The sequence below is a fragment of the Loxodonta africana genome, chromosome X (assembly GCF_030014295.1).
Source record: "Loxodonta africana isolate mLoxAfr1 chromosome X, mLoxAfr1.hap2, whole genome shotgun sequence".
Taxonomy (NCBI): Eukaryota; Metazoa; Chordata; class Mammalia; order Proboscidea; family Elephantidae; genus Loxodonta; species Loxodonta africana.
The window spans coordinates 162232140-162252596 of NC_087369.1; the positions used below are offsets into that span (position 1 = coordinate 162232140).

At 40.2% G+C, this 20457-nt stretch overlaps 1 protein-coding gene across 4 annotated transcripts in view; it reads right to left on the reverse strand.

Annotated features, from left to right (window-relative positions):
* The window catches only part of MCF2 (MCF.2 cell line derived transforming sequence), a 62530-nt gene that overhangs the window by 21922 nt on the left and 20151 nt on the right, over positions 1-20457 (reverse strand). For 2 of the 4 annotated variants that reach the window (XM_064277646.1, XM_064277649.1), the window contains 12 exons: positions 18602-18735; positions 18172-18286; positions 16428-16547; positions 15603-15794; positions 14426-14617; positions 12708-12879; positions 10928-10975; positions 5179-5216; positions 3850-3938; positions 2257-2323; positions 1439-1554; positions 1250-1319 (listed from right to left, as the gene is read on the reverse strand). In XM_064277646.1, coding sequence (XP_064133716.1) covers positions 1250-1319; positions 1439-1554; positions 2257-2323; positions 3850-3938; positions 5179-5216; positions 10928-10975; positions 12708-12879; positions 14426-14617; positions 15603-15794; positions 16428-16547; positions 18172-18286; positions 18602-18735 — 1353 coding nt within the window. The remainder of the gene's footprint in view (positions 1-1249; positions 1320-1438; positions 1555-2256; positions 2324-3849; positions 3939-5178; positions 5217-10927; positions 10976-12707; positions 12880-14425; positions 14618-15602; positions 15795-16427; positions 16548-18171; positions 18287-18601; positions 18736-20457) is intronic. The other 2 variants (XM_064277647.1, XM_064277650.1) reach the window with 1 other exon arrangement.

A 20457-nucleotide genomic window follows, 5' to 3' on the forward strand; every position in this document is an offset into this window, starting at 1 on the left:
TCTGAGTTCCCTTAGGACCCTTTGTATATCTTTAACATTGCATAACTCACAGTGAACACAATCAACGGTTTCCCAATTTTTCTACCTCAGTAGTCTTGGAATTGGTGTCAATATTGCTAGCACAGTGCTTAACACATAGTAGGTGCTCAATAAATGGCTGTTAAATGAACATGTCATCAAGAGGCATTTAATAAGCCATTACTGGTTGCCAAGAACTGTGCTAACCTATGAGAGATACAAAGAACAACAGGATATGGGCCCCGTCTCACTTTCCCATCTAGTTGGGGAGACAATTCATGAACATAGGCAAAGATGCAAAGTAAATATAAAATCCCCAATGAGTAGGATAGACATTAAGTACTCCATTAGTCCAAAGGCAAGAGAGACTGCTGTTGCTTGAGGCGGTCCAGGAAGACTTTGGCCATAGTTTTAACATGTTTAAAGGCAGGGCATGATGCTAAAAAGAGTAACGACACACAGTTCTTTCTTAGTCTTATTCTCTTCTCATTCCATGCACATTTTCCAGGAAAATATACCTATTTTGAAGCTTTCATCTCTCGCCTCTATCAAAATGACTGCCAAATCAAGACTGAACTAATCTTGCAGGAAGAGGAGGAACTTGATAAGTAGAGAAGGATAAGCAGAAAACATTCTAAGAGAAAGCTCTAAGGAGAGTTTTATCACAAAGGCTGGAAAGTCAATTGTACTAAGCACACTCTTGGGACACAGAGTAATGAGCCTCCCAGAACAATCTTGTAGAATAAAAAGAACAGACAGCTCTCTGTTTTGTGACGTTCCCATGATAGAAGCCTTGGTGGCTGAAAGCCAGACTAGATTCAATTCTAAGACTTGACATGTATTAGAGGGGAACTTCAGCCATTTTTTAGGCTAAAAATTAACCAAGCCAGAATAGTTTTGCTAAGATGGTCCCACCTCTCACATGTCATAGCCAGGATGTTCCCTGGACTCCTGGAGTGACCTGTGGGTGAGTGGTCATGAGCTGCACCCTTGAAGCATTTCATGGCCCATAATCCAATGGACACTTGCTTGCTCTAGATACCTCATTGCATCCATTTCTGCAACAAAACTTGGTTTATCATTAAATGCTTGCTGGAGTGATGTGTCATCTCCCAAAACATAAAGACAAACAAGAAAACCTATCTTGCCTCTAAATGTATTTTTTTTCAATGAGCTGTTAATTTCGTAGCCCCTATTTCTATATTTTTTTCTTTTTAATAATTTAACTCACCCTTTCCAGGAAACAACGGCCCACTCGTTCTGGAGCATCAAGGCAATTTTCTAGGCTTCTCATGAAAATACTGTCAAGATTGCAAAGAAAAGAATATGTCGTAATTATATGAGTGATATGATAAACTGGTCAATAAACTTGGTTAAATAATACAACAAGAAAGAAATCTTCAACTCCGCAATTACATACTCATTATGGAACTCATAGATCTCTGCCATATTTCCAAAAAGAACGTCCTTTTTATTTCTCAGGAGAGGTGGCATAAGATCAAACATCTCTGGATTATCCATCTCAGCTCTGTAGCCCTACATAAAAGAAATACATTTATTCCTTTTTGTAATAATTACATTAACATCCGATTTGGCCACCAAAGGTGTAGGGACGGCAAAATGTATAGGGGGTTTTGGGGTGAAGCTTTTTGTAATTTTAACACTGATATCTCCTAATTCCCAAAGTCACCCATTTCTTCCTTCTTTTTTATTTTTTTTAAGAGGCAGGACAAATAGTCAAGGTTTGCCACTCAGTCAATAGAATGAAGTGACAGCTCTTTGGCCTTCAGGGTAGCTTGCAGTGTAGGAAACAAAATAGAAACCAAACGTGAAAAATTAGACTACAAGCCATCAACTTTTCCTTAAGCTGGCAGTAAGCGTTTAGGTTTTTTCAGATCAAATTAATATCACGACCTCTGTGGCAAGTGAATATTTGTATCCCATCTTCAGTTATTAACAACACAATCTCGAATTAGCAGTCTGGGAATAATTATACCAATCTGCTGTATGTCTAGGAGAATAGCTTCTCTCTTCTGCAATAAATTCTGAATCCACCCTTCTCACTACTGAGCGAAAGCAAATAGACACCTTTAACCAACATGCAGTGCCAAACAATGGAAGGAGTACTGGCCACTGCTGAGATGTGACAACCAAGGAAGGACTGCCCTGACCCCTTCTAAGGAATGTAGCAGGAGATTATTCAGGAAAAGCTGGGGAAAACACCATTTGAGCACTTACCAACAAAACAGTAAAGAGCTCTCGAACATACACCCTCTCAGTCTGGATCAGCTCATTTAGGACGTGTCTAAAATAACGAGAAAGATGATATTGGTCAGTTATTTTATTTCCTTATAGTTGTATTGCTAACTTTCTGTCACAATCATTATAAATTGTCTAAGATAAAAAATTTTGATGTATCGGAATTACCAACAGTCTTGGTTTTATCATCAAAATATGAAACTAATTCTATGGCTTCTAGAATAAGTATCGTCCACAAGCCTCTTTAAAATAAATTTGAAGAAAAGAGTGGGAGCCCTCTCACAGTTATTACTAATTTGAAAAAAAAAAAAACCCTTTATTTCTAACCACTAAACTTAAGAATCAATTTACTAAACACAAGATGTATTTATAAACCTGAGGATTTTTTTGGACAGTGCCGTTTCTGAGCTACAGTTCCCTCTCTCCCTCAAAAAAAAAGATAGTATGTTAGCACCTCTTTTCCCTTTTCCCAGTAATGTCCTGAAAATTTTTAAGACATGAAGACTTATTTTCCTGGTCTTCCCAAGTAGAGATAATGCTTAAGTTTCTGACACAATTTTGTTTACTATCTCTGTGATAAATATATCCTCCTTCCAATGTGATTTTCAATTGCCATATTTAAAATTCATTTCCTCATTCTCGCATATAAGTAACCCATCTTAATTTAACTTCTAACTTTGGACTTTTTTTTGTTTTACATTTTTAAGCATTTAACATTTAAGAGTCTGAATATATATACAAATGTGTGTACATATATATAAAAACACACAAATATATAACATCTTTAAGCATTTAACATTTAACTCTTTGAATATATATTAAACATATATATATTCTTTGAATATATATATTTAATATATATATTCTTTGAATATATATTAAACATATATATTCTTTGAATGGAAACCCTGGTTGCGTAGTGGTTAAGTGCTACGGCTGCTAACCAAAGGGTCGGCAGTTCAAATCCACCAGGCGCTCCTTGGAAACTCTATGGGGCAGTTCTACTCTGTCCTATAGGGTCGCTATGAGTCGGAATCGACTCGACGGCACTGGGTTTGGTTTTTGGTTTTATTCTTTGAATATATATTATATATATTCTTTGATATATATATATATATATATAATGCCATAAATCTGCAAAACTTGCCCCCAAATCACAACTCTGTGACGTGCAATTTAAAAAGTGAATATTCTTATGTCTAGAATATTAGTATGGTGTGATAAAATGCACGATTATTGCTAATATCTATAAGATGCTACTGTATTATCTATATAATCCTGTGTAGTTTCTGAAGCACCGTCCCATTCATTTTCATCTCTTTTGTAAAAGAGGAGACTGAAATTCTGGAACAGCCTGGTTACTTTTTCCTCAAGTCACATAACCAGAGCAGAGCTCGGCCAGGACTAAATCCAGGCCTTCTGACACCTCATCTAGTGCTCTTTTCATCACATCAAGCAGAAAGAACCTCGGTCTGTGAACTCAACATTCCAAGCACATTCCTCTGGAGCATTGAGCCAGAGCCTCCTACAGGCATACGTGTGTATGAGTGTATGTTAATAAATAGAAGATACTTCTTTAAAGCATCCAAGCTATTGTCATTGTCCAAAGGGGAGGATTGATGGCAACTTCTTTTCTCCCGAACATCTTGCACCACTTCAATCTGAAACGATGAGAAGAAAAGGTAAAGTAGCACCAGCGTAGGTCTATTTCTGTTCAAGGACATCTAGGTCAGATTAAGTTTTCTCTAAGGTCCTAAGTCTGTAGACCTACCACCTGTCTGTCAGTTTGTCATACCATGGTGCCTTGTGTGTTGTTATGATGCTGGAAGCTATGCCACCAGTATTTCAAATACCAGCAGGGTCACCCATGGTGGACAGGTTTTAGCAGTGCTTCCGGAATAAGGCAGACTAGGAATAAAGCCCTGGCAATCAACTTCCAAAAATTAGCCAGTCAAAACCCTATGGATCATAACAGAACGTTGTCTAATATAGTGCTGCACAATGAGCACCTTAGGTCGGCTGGCACTCAAAATACACAGTGGCCGCAACAACTGACTCAAGCATACCAATGATTGGGAAGACGGCACAGGACCAGGCAACGTTTTGTTCGGTTGTACATGGGGTGGCCATGGGCCTGAGCCAGCTTGGCAGCAATTAACAACACTTATATAAAACATTTAGATTACTCAACGCCACACATTGTTCAAAGTATTTCACAAATATTAGATCACCTGAGGTGTTCTATTATTATCACTATTTTATAGATAAGGAACCTGAGTTCCAGAGAACTTTCCCATGATTAATACAGCCATAAAGCGATGGAGCTAGGATTACAGGCCACTCTGCTATGCTGCCTTTTGGGGATGCGTTCTTGTCCTCATTAGCCGTCAAGAACACACAGAAAGAAAATGTAGAGTCCTCTCTGCAGTTCCCAGAGTATCATGGGTACCTGAGATGGAAGGAATCTAGTACCTATCAAGAAATGAATAGATGCCTTTCTGAGCCCGGAGTTAGCCTCTGCATGGCGCTCAGAAACCTGTCCTCCATCCGTGCTTCATACTTGCGGGACTGGAATTACTTAGGAAAGAAACCTCCTCTGTGGCAAGGTGCAACACTTACTTAGGTGTCTTGAGGGAGCGGGGAGAAAGGAGAAGGGGTAACATATATGAGCTGTTCTACAGACATGATGCTGAACTGCAGCCAGGACTTGAGACGTTGCTCAAACATCTGGGCATATGCCAGTGCTGCAATTAGACACAATATAGCAGCAGTTGTCTCTTTCAGCTTAAATAGGCCTTCAAACACACAATATTGATTTAGTGAATAAAGAATACAGTTTAAGCCCTCCGATTCTGCAACTACAACAATAAGGACAATTTGGATTTAATGAATGCTACTTACTTTTAAGGTGCTCTGATTCTGTCTCCAAGTCTTCTTCCCTGGTACAGCAACGTGAAAGAATTTCGAAGCAGAATTAAGGTCTGTACTTTTAATGAACATACACACGTTTACAGTAAATAAAGGAGCCCTAGTGGGGCTGTGGTTGAGTGCTTCGATGCTAACCAAAAGATCAGTGGTTCGAACCCACCAGCTGCTCCGTGGGAGAAAGATGTGGCAGCCTGCTACCGCAAAGATTTACAGTCTTGCAAACCGTATGGGGCGGTTCTACTCTGTCCTGTGGGGTCTCCGCTATAAGTCGGAATCGGCTCGACAGCAGTGGGTTTTGGTTTGGTTATGGTAAATAATTAGAAAGATACTAATATTCCAACTTGTTGATAATTAGTATTTTTAAAGCACACTATGGGGAACAGGGATTGGTTAAATTTATGTACATGATCAACTTCTCTTTGAGCCTGATTTTGCTACGCAGTCACTCACTCACTCATCAAATATTCCCTTGCTTGCTGAGCACTGAGCTAGGTGTGAGTAACCATCATGTTTGCTCATGTGTCCATTCTGACACACAAGCATTCAGTCAGACATTATCTCATTAATTAACTGGATTGTAATGGATTGAATCGTGTCCCCACAATATGTGTTGGGATTATACCTCTGGGTATAATCCCATTTGGGAATAGGTTTTCGCTGTTATGTTAAAGAGGCCATATCAGTGTGCGGCGTGCAGCGCAAGGTGTAGCTTAAACCCAATCTCTTCACGGACATAAAAATTGCAGATAAGGCACAGAAGCAAGAAAGCACAGATGGTGGAAGAGAGATGCCAGGCCACATGAAAAGCTCTAAGGGACCAAGGAAAAGAAGCTGGAATGAGACAAGGACTTTCCCCCAGAGCTGACAGAGAGACTTCCCCTAGAGCTGCCTACCTGAATGCAGACTTCTAGCCTCCCAAACTGTGAGAAAATTAATTTCTCTCCTTTAAAGCCACCCATTTTGTGGTATTTCTGTTATAGCAGCACTAGATAACTAAGACATGGATCGAAGAGAGTCTTTTTTAAAAATCTAAATTTAACCTGCAATTATGGCAACTAACATTTATTGGGCACTTACTACATACCACGGAGTGCCGGTGGCGCAGCGGTTAAGAGCAATGGCTGCTACATGCCAGACACTGGACTAAGCCCTACATGTGCATTTTCTTTTTAATCCTCAAAACAACCGTAGGAGGTAGGTACCGCTTCTAAGGTTGATAATAGCTTGTCCGAGAAGCGGAAGGGGTATTCGAATCCACACAGTCTACTGTCAAGAGTATGGGTTTCTAACCATTTCTGAAGCACACTAAAATGCTAAAAATAATCTTCATCAAAATTCAAAGCCTTCATCTTCATTTAAAAATGTTATGTTTACAAAAGGTAAGCCTCCAACCTCTGTTTTTTTTTTTTTTGACATTGCCCTTGAAGTGAAAGTTTACAAATCAAGTCAGGCTCTCATACAAAAACTTATATACATCTTGCTTATGTACTCCTAGTTGCTCTCCCCCAGTGAGACAGCAAACTCCTTCTCTCCACTCTATCTTTTCGTATCCATTCAGCCAACCTCTAATCCCCTCTGCCGACTCATCTCCCCTCCAGACAGGAGCTGCCCACACAGTCTCATGTGTCTACTTGAGCCAAGAAGCTCACTCCCCACCAGTATCATTTTCTGTCTTATAGTCCAGTTCAATTCCTTTCTGAGGAGTTGGCTTTGGAAATGGTTCCTGTCCTGGGCCAACAGAAGGTCTAGGGGCCATGACCACCGGGGTCCTTCTAGTCTCAGTCAGACCATTAAGTCTGGTCTTATGAGAATTTGGGGTCTGCATCCCACTGCTTTCCTGCTTCCTCAGGGGTTCTCTGTTGTGTTTCCTGTCAGGGCAGTCATCGGTTGTAGCCGGGCACCATCTAGGTCTTCTGGTCTCAGGCTGATGTAGTCTCTGCTTTATGTGGCCCTTTCTGTCTGCTGGGCTCATAATTACCTTGTGTGTCTTTGGTGGTCTTCATTCTCCTTTGCTTCAGGTGGGCTGATACCAGTTAATGCACCTTAGATGGCCCCTTGCTAGCATTTAAGACCCCAGATGCCACTCTTCAAAGTAGGATGCAGAATGTTTTGTTAATAGATTTTATTATGCCAATTGACTTAGATGTCCCCTGAAACCATGGTCCCCAGACCCCTGCCCCTGCTACGCTGGCCTTCGAAACATTCAGTGTATTCTGGAAACTCCTTTGCTTTTGGTTTAGTCCAGTTGTACCGACCTCGCCTGTACTGTGTGCTGTCTTCCTTCACCTAAAGTAGTTCTCATCTACTATCTAATTAGTGAATGCCCCTCTCCCACCTCCCCCCACCTTGTAACCACAAAAGAATGCTTTCGTCTCAGTTGGAACTATTTTCCAAGTTTTCATAATAGTGGTCTTATACAATATTTGTCCTTTTGCAACCGACTAATCTCACTCAGCATAATGCCTTCCAGATTCCTCCACGTTATGAAATGTTTCACAGATTCATCATTGTTCTTTACGGATGCGTAGTATTCCATTGTGTGAATATACCATAATTTCTTTATCCATTCATCCACTGATGGGCACCTTGGTTGCTTCCATCTTTTTGCTATTGTAAACAGTGCTGCAATAATCATGGGTGTGCACATATATCTGTTTGTGTGAGGGCTCTTATTTCGCTACGATATATTCCAAGGAGTGGGATTGCTGGATCGTATGATAGTTCTATTTCTAGCTTTTTAAAGAAGTGCCAAATCGATTTCCAAAGTGGTTGTGCCATTTTACATTCCCACCAGCAGTGTATAAGTGTTCCGATCTCTCCACAGCCTCTCCAATATTTATTATCTGGTGTTTTTTGGATTAATGGCAGCCTTGTTCGACTGAGATGGAATCTCATTGTACTTTTTGATTTCCATTTCCCTAATGGCTAATGATCGTAAGCATTTCCTCATATACCTGTTAGCTTTCTGAACGTCTTCTTTAGTGAAGTGCTTGTTTATATCCTTTGCCCATTTTTTAATTGGGTTATTTGTCTTTTTGTAGTTGAGTCTTTGCAGTATCATGTAGATTTTAGAGATCAGGCGCTGATTGGAAATGTCATAACTAAAAACTTTTTCCCAGTCTGTAGGTTGTCTTTTTACTCTTTTGGTGAAGTCTTTGGATGAGCATAGGTGGTTGATTTTTAGGAGCTCCCAGTTATCTAGTTTCTCTTCTGATGTTTGTACATTGTTAGTAATGCTTTGCACACTGTTTATGCCATGTATTAGGGCTCCTAGCATTGTCCCTATTTTTTCTTTCATGATCTTTGTCGTTTTAGATTTTATATTTACGTCTTTGATTCATTCTGAGTTAGTTTTTGTGCGTGGCGTGAGGTATGGATCTTGAAATTTAATTTTGTACAGATGGATATCCAGTTACGCCAGCAGCATTTCTTAAAGAGACTGCCTTTTCCCCATTTAACTGACTTTGGGCCTTTGTCAAATATCAGCTGCTCATATGTGGATGGATTTATGTCTGAATTCTCAATTCTGCTCCATTGGTCTATGTATCTGTTGTTGTACCAGTGCCAAGCCTCTGTATTCTTAAGCAAGGAGTCCAGCTATTCCTACAAAGCCAGGGCCATGGCCCAGCCAAAGATGGGATTGCTTAAATTCCTAATTTTCAGGGCTGCTGAAAAGACAGTCAGCCACATGGGCTGTGTGGGTCTCCTCCCTCCATGAAAGGAACATACGTTTTGTCTTGTCCTTTACAGCTGGCGCCAGTACAAGGCACACTTAGGGAAAGGCTGTGCTGTTATGTTCTCTAGACTCTATACTTTACTCTCATTTATTAAAAACTATGTACATACATACATACACTAGACTTTGTGGCAATTACCATGTACAATCAAGTTCTCGTTAATACTCATATGTCCCACTTTAAGGAGATCTAATATACAGAGATCCAAAATTTATTTATAAAAGCTTTGGGAGCAATCATTAGCTTTGCTAATTCTTTGCAAATACATTAAGACATGCACACATAAGATGTCTATACAACTTAGGAGAAATATCTTTTTTCTAAAAAGCAAGGTATGTTTATTCATTGATTCAACAATGGAAATATGTATATATAAAATTACTGAGCACTTATGTTGCATGCCAAGCTCTGTGTTCGGTGCTGGGGATTCAAAAATGAATAACACACAGTCCCTTCCCTTACAGAGCTTACAGTTTAGCAGGCAAGACAGAAAAAGAGGCAATTGCCCAAAAGCAAGGCAAAATGCAGAGGATCTTGTCATCACATAGCGTGAACACCTAACAGAACTGGGGCGCAGGGGTAGCACAGGCAGGGCAGAAAAAAAAAAGCTCACCTTAAAAAAGCGGCCAGGAGACAGGAAGTCTGATGGAGAGGAAGGAGCTAGGAAGGGGGAAGGGAAGGAAGAAGGGAACAGCATTCCAGAGAGAGAATGGCATGCGTGAAGTCCGAACGGTAAGACACTAGGGGCATTTGAGGAAGGCATGCTGGGAGCCAGAGAGACTGTTATAGTTGTTAAGGCAAAAGATGAAGTTAGCTCAGACTAGGGAAGTAGCAGTGAGGATGGAGAGAAGGGGATGGGTTTGAGAGATACTTAAACCAGTACCAGTTGCCATCGAGTTGATTCTAACTCAGGGTGACCCCAGGGTTCTTCTCTCAGGTTTTAGAGGTAGAGCAGGAGTGAGAGGAGGACTCAAGTTCCCAGGCTTGGGCAACGGGGGCAACGGTGGTGCCACTCACTGAGAGGAGGAACGTTGGAAGAGGAGATTTGTAGGGGAGGTGCATTCAGCTGGAGTATATGGAGCTTTAGTTGTCTGTGGGAAAGTCAAGCCGGCAAATGGTAATCACAGGTCTGAAGCTTAGGAGGAGAAACTGGACTAGAGATACAGATTTAGGAGTTCAAACCATGTTTTACAGTTCCTTCCTCACTGGCAATGGCCTTCCATAACTGTATTCTGTATCCAATGTTAATTCAACAACTATTTATTGCCTCCTGGGAGGTCCCAGGTGTGGGATCTGATACAAAGAAAAACAAACAAAACGAAATCTGAAAAACAGTTTGACTCGTTTTCATAAAAAATCAACAGTTTTTGTTTTGATTCGACCAAATCTTTTACATGCTGCCTAGTAATGAACAGTCTTAAGGAATTGTTTGGAGCTGATTGTTATAATTCTCAATAGTCACAGAGCAATGCAGTAAAGTGAACAAGGTTTGGAGCATAAATAATGCTTCCATTTAATTCACAAACCATGATGGATCAAATCATTACTCCTCTGTGTCATTTCTGCAGGGAGCTGCCTTCTTCCTCATAAATACATTAGGCAGTCTTAGAATGAAGCCAATCCAAGCTACTCCCAACAGATCATTCTCTTGTGGATGACAAGTCACTAAAGTCACTAAAACAAAGGTAAGTCTGATTCACTTTAATATCGCCAATTTCTTTTCTTATGTTTTTCCTCAAGTGGTCATTTTGTGAAAGACGTTGAACTTAGAAGCACATTCTCCTTTCTGTATAGTCATTTCCCAAGGTAAGGTTACGATCGAGAGAGAATAATAGCTGGATGGTCTTTATGAAAAAAAGACAAAGTGCCTTGCAGGCAGAATGCGAGAAGGAACCGCTGCTGTTTTTAGATGCCAAACTGTTTTTTCGCATGTACACAAACTCAGAAAATGTACTGACAAAAAATAATATAATAAAGATAAGTACCTTTTGAAAAAAGTTTACATGCTTGAAAGAAAGAGTATCCAATTCCCACTGCAGAAAGAAAATGTCATGCCATTAAATAAGAATATCAGAACGAAAAAATGAAATGAAACAAAACAAAAGGTACTTTTAATGGCTAATGAGTGCATCTTGGACGGTCTCCTCAAAATCCTGTTCCTTAACCCAAGGTGTACAACTTCGGGAATCCCCTTTAGAGGGGTTAAGCTTTTAGAGGACAGCTAAGCAAGAAGCCTTAACCCAGAGGGAAGGGACAGTTCCACTCTCCGCGTGCCTCTTTAGAGTCTACAATTTTGTCACGTTATCTTCACAACATTTTGAAATAAGTAGATATTATCATTCCTGTTTTATAGGTAAGGAAACTGAGGCTCAGAAAGGTTAAGTGAATTGCCCAAGGTCATACAACCAGTAGAAGATGGAACCAGAAATCTAAATCTGAGGTCTAGCTGACCCCCAAATACTCGTTCTTCTCCTGTTTTTGTAGATCAACCTATTCTATTTTATTCTCATTTTCATAGCTGATCGGCTTTAGCCTTTTATTGTTTTTTGTTCTTTTGACAGTTTTTTCTTTCTTTTTTAGTATCTTCCTCGCCGATATTATTCATTTAAGCCATTGTTTAAAGCTTCATTTGTGAGTGTTGTTGCTAGGTGCCATCGAGTCGCTTCCGACTCATAGCGACCCTGTGTACAACAGAAGGAAACACTGCCCAGTCCTGTGCCATGCTCACAATCGTTGCTATGCTTGAGCCCATTGTTGCAGCCACTGTGTCAATCCACCTCGTTGAGGGTCTTCCTCTTTTTTGCTAAGCCTCTGCTTTATGAGTATATTTTTTAAATTAAATAGTCACTACATACTTCTTTCATTTTAGCCTAGATAGCTACTTGCATCATCTCTTTCTCACCTGGTCCATGCTGGGCACGAGATATGTTTTATACTCGTTAGGCCTAGTTCAAGCCTTCTCTGAATTTCAAAGAAGTTCCTCTGCACTAATGAAGGCCCTGATTGTACTGGACAGATTACGGAGACTGGATTTAGCCCCATGGCCAACTAGCTTAGGGCTCTAAAGGCCAAATTATCCTCTCCTGAGAGACCCCAAAGGCAGCTCAAGGGAGCTCCTGGAGAAATAGTTCATCTTAATTCCAGGGTAGTTCAACATCATTATGAGGAATTTACTTTTCCCATTAAGACTTAGAAAGGAAACAGACATTATATGGTTAAAACTAATCTACAAGAAAACGAACCCTGAAAAAGTTAACTGCCAACAAAATTGTTGTTTACCTGCACCCATTTAGAAAAGGCAATTTGTTCCATTATCTAAGCCACCACTTACCAGAAGCTTCAAAAGCCATGTAACAGTTTATCCAGATAAGTAGTAAATATGTGTGGGTGTGTTGTGTGTGGGCGTGTGCTTTTTTTTGTGTAGGTTGATGCCAGTTTCATATGTTTTCTTCCACCTGCTGAAGGAAAGGGTGAGTTTGATGTTGAATATTTCAAGGACTGGATCAATTTTCCTATTTATTTGCAAGGCTGGAATATTCTGTCCTGAGATTTTTGCCATCCGGGCCTACACGCTATTATTACTGGCCTATAATATCAACCACGATTCCTGCCTTGTGCTATATAATTTAAACAAAAGCAAAGACGCACAGAGAAAATTTCAACTTGTCAGGACTGAAGAACAAATTCCGTATGTACAGCAACAGAAATTAAGTAAATAATAACAGGAAAGGAAGAGTTAGAGAAGATAAACGTCAGATACTTTACCAGGTTTAGGAGAAAATAATGGTACTCTAGATCTCGTCAAATGTTCTGTTCCAGTTACCACAAACTGGATTGGCCTCACACGTCTATCTGCCAGGTTCTTGAAACCAGTCTGCTGGCTCTCAAATATACTTCGAATGTTTTCCAGCTTCAGCTGTACACTCTGCATTTGAACCTGCAAGTTACATAAGAATTCGATGAAACATTTTCTGAAATGAGATCATTATAAAGCCTATTATATTTCTCAGACTGTCAAAAAATTAATCTAGAGTTTCAAATATAACCAGAAGAATTTTAAAAAGTGATGTAAAACAGATTAACGTTCAGGCAGTCCCTGGATTAAAACGAGTTCCATTTCTAAGTCTCTTTAAGTTGGATTTGTACAAAAGTCAGAACAGTTAGGTACAGTTCGTATCTAATGTCAGTTAATCCAATGTTTGTCTTAGTATCCAGTATACAGTGTACCCTTCTATGCATAAAAAACATTAAAGAAACATTTTCAGATACACTGAAATATCTTTAACATAATAATACTGATAATTTTTGATATGCATCACAAAGTAGCACCCATTTGTTATGAAAAACTATTGTATGTACCTCAGATTTTTAATATGATAGGCTTTATCGGGGTTGGTCCGAAACTATGGGTTGTACGTAAGTCGGATGCTCGTAACCCGGGGACTGCCTGTATTATCTTCACATGGTTATAAAACCAGAGGTGAGAATCTCAACCAAAACAACCTGGGGAAGACATGTATCATTCAGTGATGAAACTGGTCACTGCATAAAGTGATTCACCCTTCATGGGCTGGAAGGGATAGCAGCTGGAAGAGAAGACATCTTACTCTCTCCTGTTTGGTATGACAAAGCCACCACGTTATAAAAACAATAAAATGAATAGCATCGTCATAATAGATTTAGCCTGCAAGACACTCTCTTTACAGTTCTCCTTGGAGCCACCAACGGATAATATACCCGTCCACCCCTCCTACATGCTGTGAGGCAGCTTAGAGTTAAGCTTGGTTGCTTCCAGAGAATGGCTTGGTCACTGCCACAGCCATGTTTCGGATTTGCTGGGCCATCCTCTAGGATCTGCAGGTAAGCATAGATACCTCTCTAACCTCAGAGTCAGCTGCACATTTTAGCAGCAAAAAGCATCACATTATGGAGGGAGTCCTTCGTGTCACCTCCAAGGGGTTAGGACTGCACAAACCTATAGCTCTCCACCCTGCTAACACTAATTTCAGCCTGCTCCCTCCTTCTCCAAGAAGACCCGCATTCTTTCTTTACGCTCAGAACTCAGTTGAGTATTATTCTCAAACTGAGTGGGAGAGCCAGGCTTCTGCCCAGGGACTATTGGTGGTCTCTGCTGCATAAAGAAAGGATGTTTGGGGTAAAGTGGTCTTGACATGGGCCCAGCATTCTCCTAGGACCACTTTGGGCCTTTTTCCAAAGTGGCACAGGAAAACATGTGTGAGAGCTCCCAATATGTGAAATGAGTTTAAAGACAATGGAACCAGAGCTTAAAAATGGAAATTGTTCTTCTTTTTATAGCAAATGTAAACCTTTGGAGTCTTTGCTGCTTAACAGTGGCACCACTATCATCCTTTACCCTTAAAAGGACTAGGTCATTGCAGGTTGACATAAAGTTAGCTGGGAAACAGTATAAGTCTTAACCATACTACTGCCATTATAATCTGATTTTTTTTTTAATCTCCTACCTTGAGTTCAGGAGATAAAATCATATCAAATTCATACTGTAGGGTCTCAGGATCATAATTTATAAAGGGCAGAGCCATTTCAAGAAAATTCTCAATGTCTTGGCGAGCTTTCTGAGCATCTTCTTTAGACTGAAATGGATCTGGTTCCTGACTGACTAGAAGATATTCCCCTTCCTCACAGCACTGCCGAGCCTAGTGAGAAAATCAAGGAAAACACATACGCACACACAAATGAATAAAGAGGCAATATACCTGTCCACTGAGAGAATGGTTTATCAGCCCTGGTTTCTGTGAATCAGAATCGCTTTCAGAGCTTTTAAAAAATCAAGACATCTGGGTTCAGCCCCCAGAAATTCTGACCCAGTAGTTCTGGGCTGGGAGCTGGGCATTTATATTTGCGCAGCGCTCCACAGGTATTTCTGGTACACAGCCACGGTCGGAAATCGCTGCCTTCATTTTGTAGCTAGTCGCTCATTCTGCACCAGGACTCTGACCGTTCTCTCAACACTGACACTTTAGCTGCATGGTATTTTTCCCAAATCAATAACTGCAACATAAAACTCCTAGCAAAATATAAAGTGTAACATAAATGCTTAATGATTGCTGAGGTCAAGAATAACGTTTTCTTGCCAGAGAAGGAGATGCAGACATTAAAATGCTGATGTTGGGATTTGACACCTATAACTGATACCCCTATTTTATGTTGCAGCGCCAAGGCTATATCTGCAGGGTAACCTTTCTGTTCACTACCTAGCCATGAGAGGAGGGGCCAGGTTCACAAGCCGGGGAGGACGATTTTCTAGTCGCTGTTTACATTCTTACTGCTATACTACGAAATGTAAAAGGAGTTTCGGCCTTAGTAAAACACGTACTGGGACTTTGAAGAGTGTTATGAGTGCAATCATTCACCAGAGACATTCCCCAGATAGAAAGGAGGCCTTCATCATCCCATCTCAATATGCAGAGGCTCCGCCTCTAACAATACTGGCCCAGCCACGTAGACAACATAGGTAGATAGCTTACACAACCACGAGTAAACTCAGTCCTTCAGGCCTCTGACAAATTCTATACCTGCCCCTGACCCCATAGCCTCAGAGGCAATGAAAGGTGTACCATGAGAACCCAGGATTCAGAACATACATCCTTCTTAAGAGACGGACCATTTTCCCTAATATACCTGCTGTAGGAGTTTATGCATTTTGAAGATCCTGGTGAGCTGTATCCGTTTTGTTTTGATCTCATTCACCAAAATATCAGTAAGGTAACGTAGCTCATTGCACCTCTGGCAGATTAAATCAACTGCATAATGGTGATTGGATGCAAGCCTGTGTCCATGTAATATCACAAACCGGGTCTTTGCTAACAGATCCTGATTTTCAAGAGAGAATGAAAAGAATGACTGCATGATATCTATTCATATGGGGGAAAAGGAAGAAAATAAGAAGCAAACTGGTTTAGCAAGGGAGGTATATTGCCAGAATTCTGACTTGATGTCATAATTCTGCAGGCTGCAAAAAAAGGTCCAACAATTAGCTATAGCAGCAATATCATCAGAACTCACGGATTTCTGGTTACAGAAATAGAAAATGAACCATCCCACCCAGGACGGGGCTGAGACTTGTTTCTCCTGGTTTATATGAATTTAGAATGGAACTGCATACACAGTGAAACCTGTGACAGCCAGGAGCAGAGTGCGTCCTTTGGACCTGAAGTTCCTGCGCTGAGATGCTCCCAGACCAAGGAAAGGCTGATGACAAAGACCTTCCTCCAGAGCCTAAAGAGAGAGGAAGCCTTGCTGGTGCCCTGAATTTGGACTTCTAATTTGGACTTCTAGCCTCCAAGCTGTTAGAGAATAAATTTCTCTTTTGTTAAAGCCATCCACTTGTGGTATTTCTGTTATAGCAGCACTAGATGACTAAGACAGGGTTTATACTACTTCAACCCATCAAAATGTAACTATTATACTGCATCAATATAGTAAACATCTAAAACATAATCTCACCTGAGAATTTTCATCTAAGTTGTCCAACTGTTTCATTTTTTGTTTTATTTGAGATACATTCCCTGTTATATCAGCCAGCTCTGCTTGTTGATTTAATAGCGTTTCAATTTCTGACACAAGCTAAAGAGGAAATAAAAAGATTTTTTAAAAACATATAAATGATTAAGGGCTTTCCTTTTATAATCAAGTTTTGTAAAAAAAAAACGGTATTAAAAAAGAAAGTCAATATGGGAAAATTGGATATATAGAAAAATCTTCAGTTATTTTATTCACAGTAATAGAGATCATGTGTTAATCTTGAACCTCCTAGATATCAGCGTGATTTCTAAAATATCAATATGTATGTGTACATGCATGTATATGTGGACACGTATTTGTATGTACGTATACAAGAAAGTGTGTATATGCATGTATACATGTATGTGTATTCCCCAGGTCTATGGTGAACGGCCCTAGAAGCAAAGCCCCTCCAAGAATAACAAGCTCACTTAATACCCAGATCTTGGTCTTTAATACCATTTCCCAGAAAAAGACACCAGTTCTCCTCAGAAAAATGGCTGACTCCAGGGCTATCACAGAGTAGGTGCAAGATGAGCTTGGAATATCTCTTTATGTCACAAAATAAAGAAGTGATTAAAAAAAATTGTTGGGACATATCACAAAAACACAGTAGCCAGTTTGAAACACCAAAATCATTGAGAATACTAATGAATTAAAGACAATTCAAAAAACAGGAATCCATGAATTCAATAAATAGATTAATAACTAGATGGGGAGAAGGGAAGACTCCTGCTTATAGTAGAATGGCTAATGTTGACTGGTGAATGTAGAGGAAATGCTTGAGTTGGAAAATCACCGTTTTATAGTCATTATAGTAAAGGTTGATTCAGGTAAGAATCATGAATCGATGCTAAGCTCATGGGGAAATTTGGTTGAGGGACAAGATATTTGTGTGATTTTAAATTTTCTCCCCACATATTTCCTATGAGTTACAAGGGGAAAAAAATAGTACCTCTATTCAACCACACCTGACTTGGTGATCAAATCAACACCAACAATGAGGGGCAGGTGGACATCAAGTACCTCACGCCATGTGCCATGCTGAGAAGGGCATGTCACTTATGTAACAGTCTAGCTGGTCACACACAGACTAAACCCCAGTATGAGAAAATATCGGACAAACCCAAAACAAAGAACATTTGCTTTAAAAAAAGGACAGTATTCTTCCAAGATGTCAATGTCATAAAAGACAAAGAGAAACTATGGAAATGTCCCAGACTAAACCTAGACTGGGTCCTGTACTAGAAGGAAGAGAAATGCTCTAAAGCACATTATTGGGTCAATTGACGAAATTGGAATACCACTGGTAGATGATATAAAAGATGTTACATTTATTGAATTTGATGAGTGTACTGTGGTTCTATGAATGACCCTATTATTAAGACATATTGAAGTACTTAGGGGGAAAAGGCCATCATGTATGCAACTTACTCTCAAACAGGTCCGAAAAAAATATAATCTGTATATATGCATAACTTATACATATGTTTTGGGGGCCCTGGTGGTGCAGTGATTAAGAGCTTGGCTGCTAACCAAAGGTCAGCGGTTCCAATCCACCAGCAGCTCCTTCGAAACCCTATGAGGCAGTTTTACTCTGTCCTATAGGGTCACTATGAGTTGGAATCGACTCGACGGCAATGGGTTTTATTTATTTATTTTTGTTTTCATATATGTTTTAACTTACCTCTTGAAAATCCTGCTCAAACTTCCATAGTTGAAGATACTGCTCCATTTTTAGTTGGTGCTTTTCCCAAAATCCATCAAAGGCTGTTTCCATATCACGTACTTGAGTCAGCAATCTTAACCAAAAAAAGTCAAAGAATTTCTTAAAAACAATGATTTGTTTCATAGGTATATGGAGAACTTGCTCTGACCATTAAGAATTATAGACAAAGTCATAGCCCGTGATACTTGGTTCAGGTAGAGCCCATCAGTGTCCACAAAACCTCTTCCACAAGCTAAATAATCTCTGTAGAACACATTCAGGAAGGTGTCTCACTCAGATTTCCAGGGGTCCAGGAAACTTTCGCACTCAACAGATTGCAGCAAAAATGTATAAGTCCCTTTCAAAAATATGAAATAAATTAACCTGGAATCAAAACAGGAGTACTCACTTATTAATAGTTTGCCAGTCACCACTTATTTCCTGACGGCGCTCAGGTCTTGAACGGCCAACGTCTTCAGCGCCAGGTGCTTCCAGATTTGTTAGCAGAATTGTTCCTTCTTTGGTTATAGCTGTAATGTTATTCTGTTCAAATGAGCAAGATGCATCAGGCATTAGTAACCTAACCTTACTGAACTGAAGGAGCACACACCTATGGCGTGCAGAAGAGGAACAGAGGTTCTAGAACTGCCTTTGTTTTCATAGCTGTTGGAAAAATCCAGGGATACCTCAGTATCACAGAGTCCAAAAGCTGTGAGGATCTCCAGGAAGCCCCTCCATCTCTGGAGATGGATGCTGCAATCACTATTCATAGAAGATTTTATGGGTTGAAGTACCATGTGTTCCACTCATAGCCTGCCTTCTCTTACTGGTAGTAAGTTGTAATCTATTCCATTCTATTGTGGTAACATTTTTAATATGCTCAATTAAAGCAGCAGTAGCACAATAAAGACCGCCACACTAGAAAGAATACAGTTACAAATAGTATTTGAGGCATATTCACATTTCCTACCGATCCTTAATTGTTACCAATCACTGCCTGCCCTAATTCTTATTTTACTTTATTTTGGGTTTAGTCAATTCCTCATGAAGCATTTACCTCTATTCAGAAGCTTTTAATCTAGAGAGGCCTATGGACAAAGACCTGCTTCAGGCATTTAAGAGCGGTCTAAGACCTCATTTAAGAGGTCTATACCTGTTGCTGTTGAGTCGATTCTGACTCATAGTGATCCTATAGGACAGAGTAGAACTACCCCATAGGGTTTACAAGGAGTGGCTGCTGGATTCAAACTGCTGACCTTTAGGTTAGCAGCCAAACACTTAATCACTGTGCCACCATGGCTCCAAGAGGTCTACTGGCCCCCTGAAATTCTAAGCAAAAATTTGGGTGTATGTATATTTTTCTGGAGAGAAGTTCCATGATAACAACAAGAACATGAGTGAGAATATTAAGAGCTAATATTTGTGAAGTATCAACTATGTGCAAAGCACTGTTGTACGTACATCACATACTTTACCTCATTTCATCCTCACAGTAATGCTACAAGGCATGCATCATCATCATCACCATCAACAGCAACAACAACCTCTTTGCAAAAAAACAAACCAAACCTGTTGCCATGGAGTTGATTCTGACTCACGGCAACCCCATGTGTCACAGACTAGAACTGTTCCATAGGGTTTTCTTGGCTGTAATTTTCACAGAAGCAGTTCTCTACGCCTTTCTCCTGTGGTGCCTACTGCCGGGAGGGTTCAAATTTCCAATCTTTAGTTAACGGTTGAGTGCAAACTGTTTGCGCTACTTAGGGACCTAACTTCATTGCACGGATAAGGAAAATGAAACTCAAGGAGGGTAAGCAAATTGCTCGTCATCACACAGCTCGTGAGAGGCAGAGCTTTCTTTCCTTGGACAGAGCTTTGCTCTTAGATTGTGGTTAAAAATGCCAGTTTCTCTCCTCTTCTTAATATAAAAGTGTCACTGCTACGTAGAGCTTGAATCTGTCAGGGCACCCAGCATGCCCATCATCATCTGAAGGAGAGGTGTTGTATATGGATGCCTGGTGCTTGTTCAGATCGTTAACACTTTGAGGAAAGCGAATACAAAAGTACGTGTGGATTGTCTCAATCGTGCCTCAGAATCCTTCACAACCCAACACTCTAGACAGGACCAGGTAGGAGAACAAAATCAACTTATCATGCCTGGTCTATCGGAGAAAACATGGAGAACTAGTCCTCTGTGGAAAAGAGAACCATAAACCATTTTAGCAATGTTTGCCACGGTCACAAAACTAGTTCGCGGCACAGCTG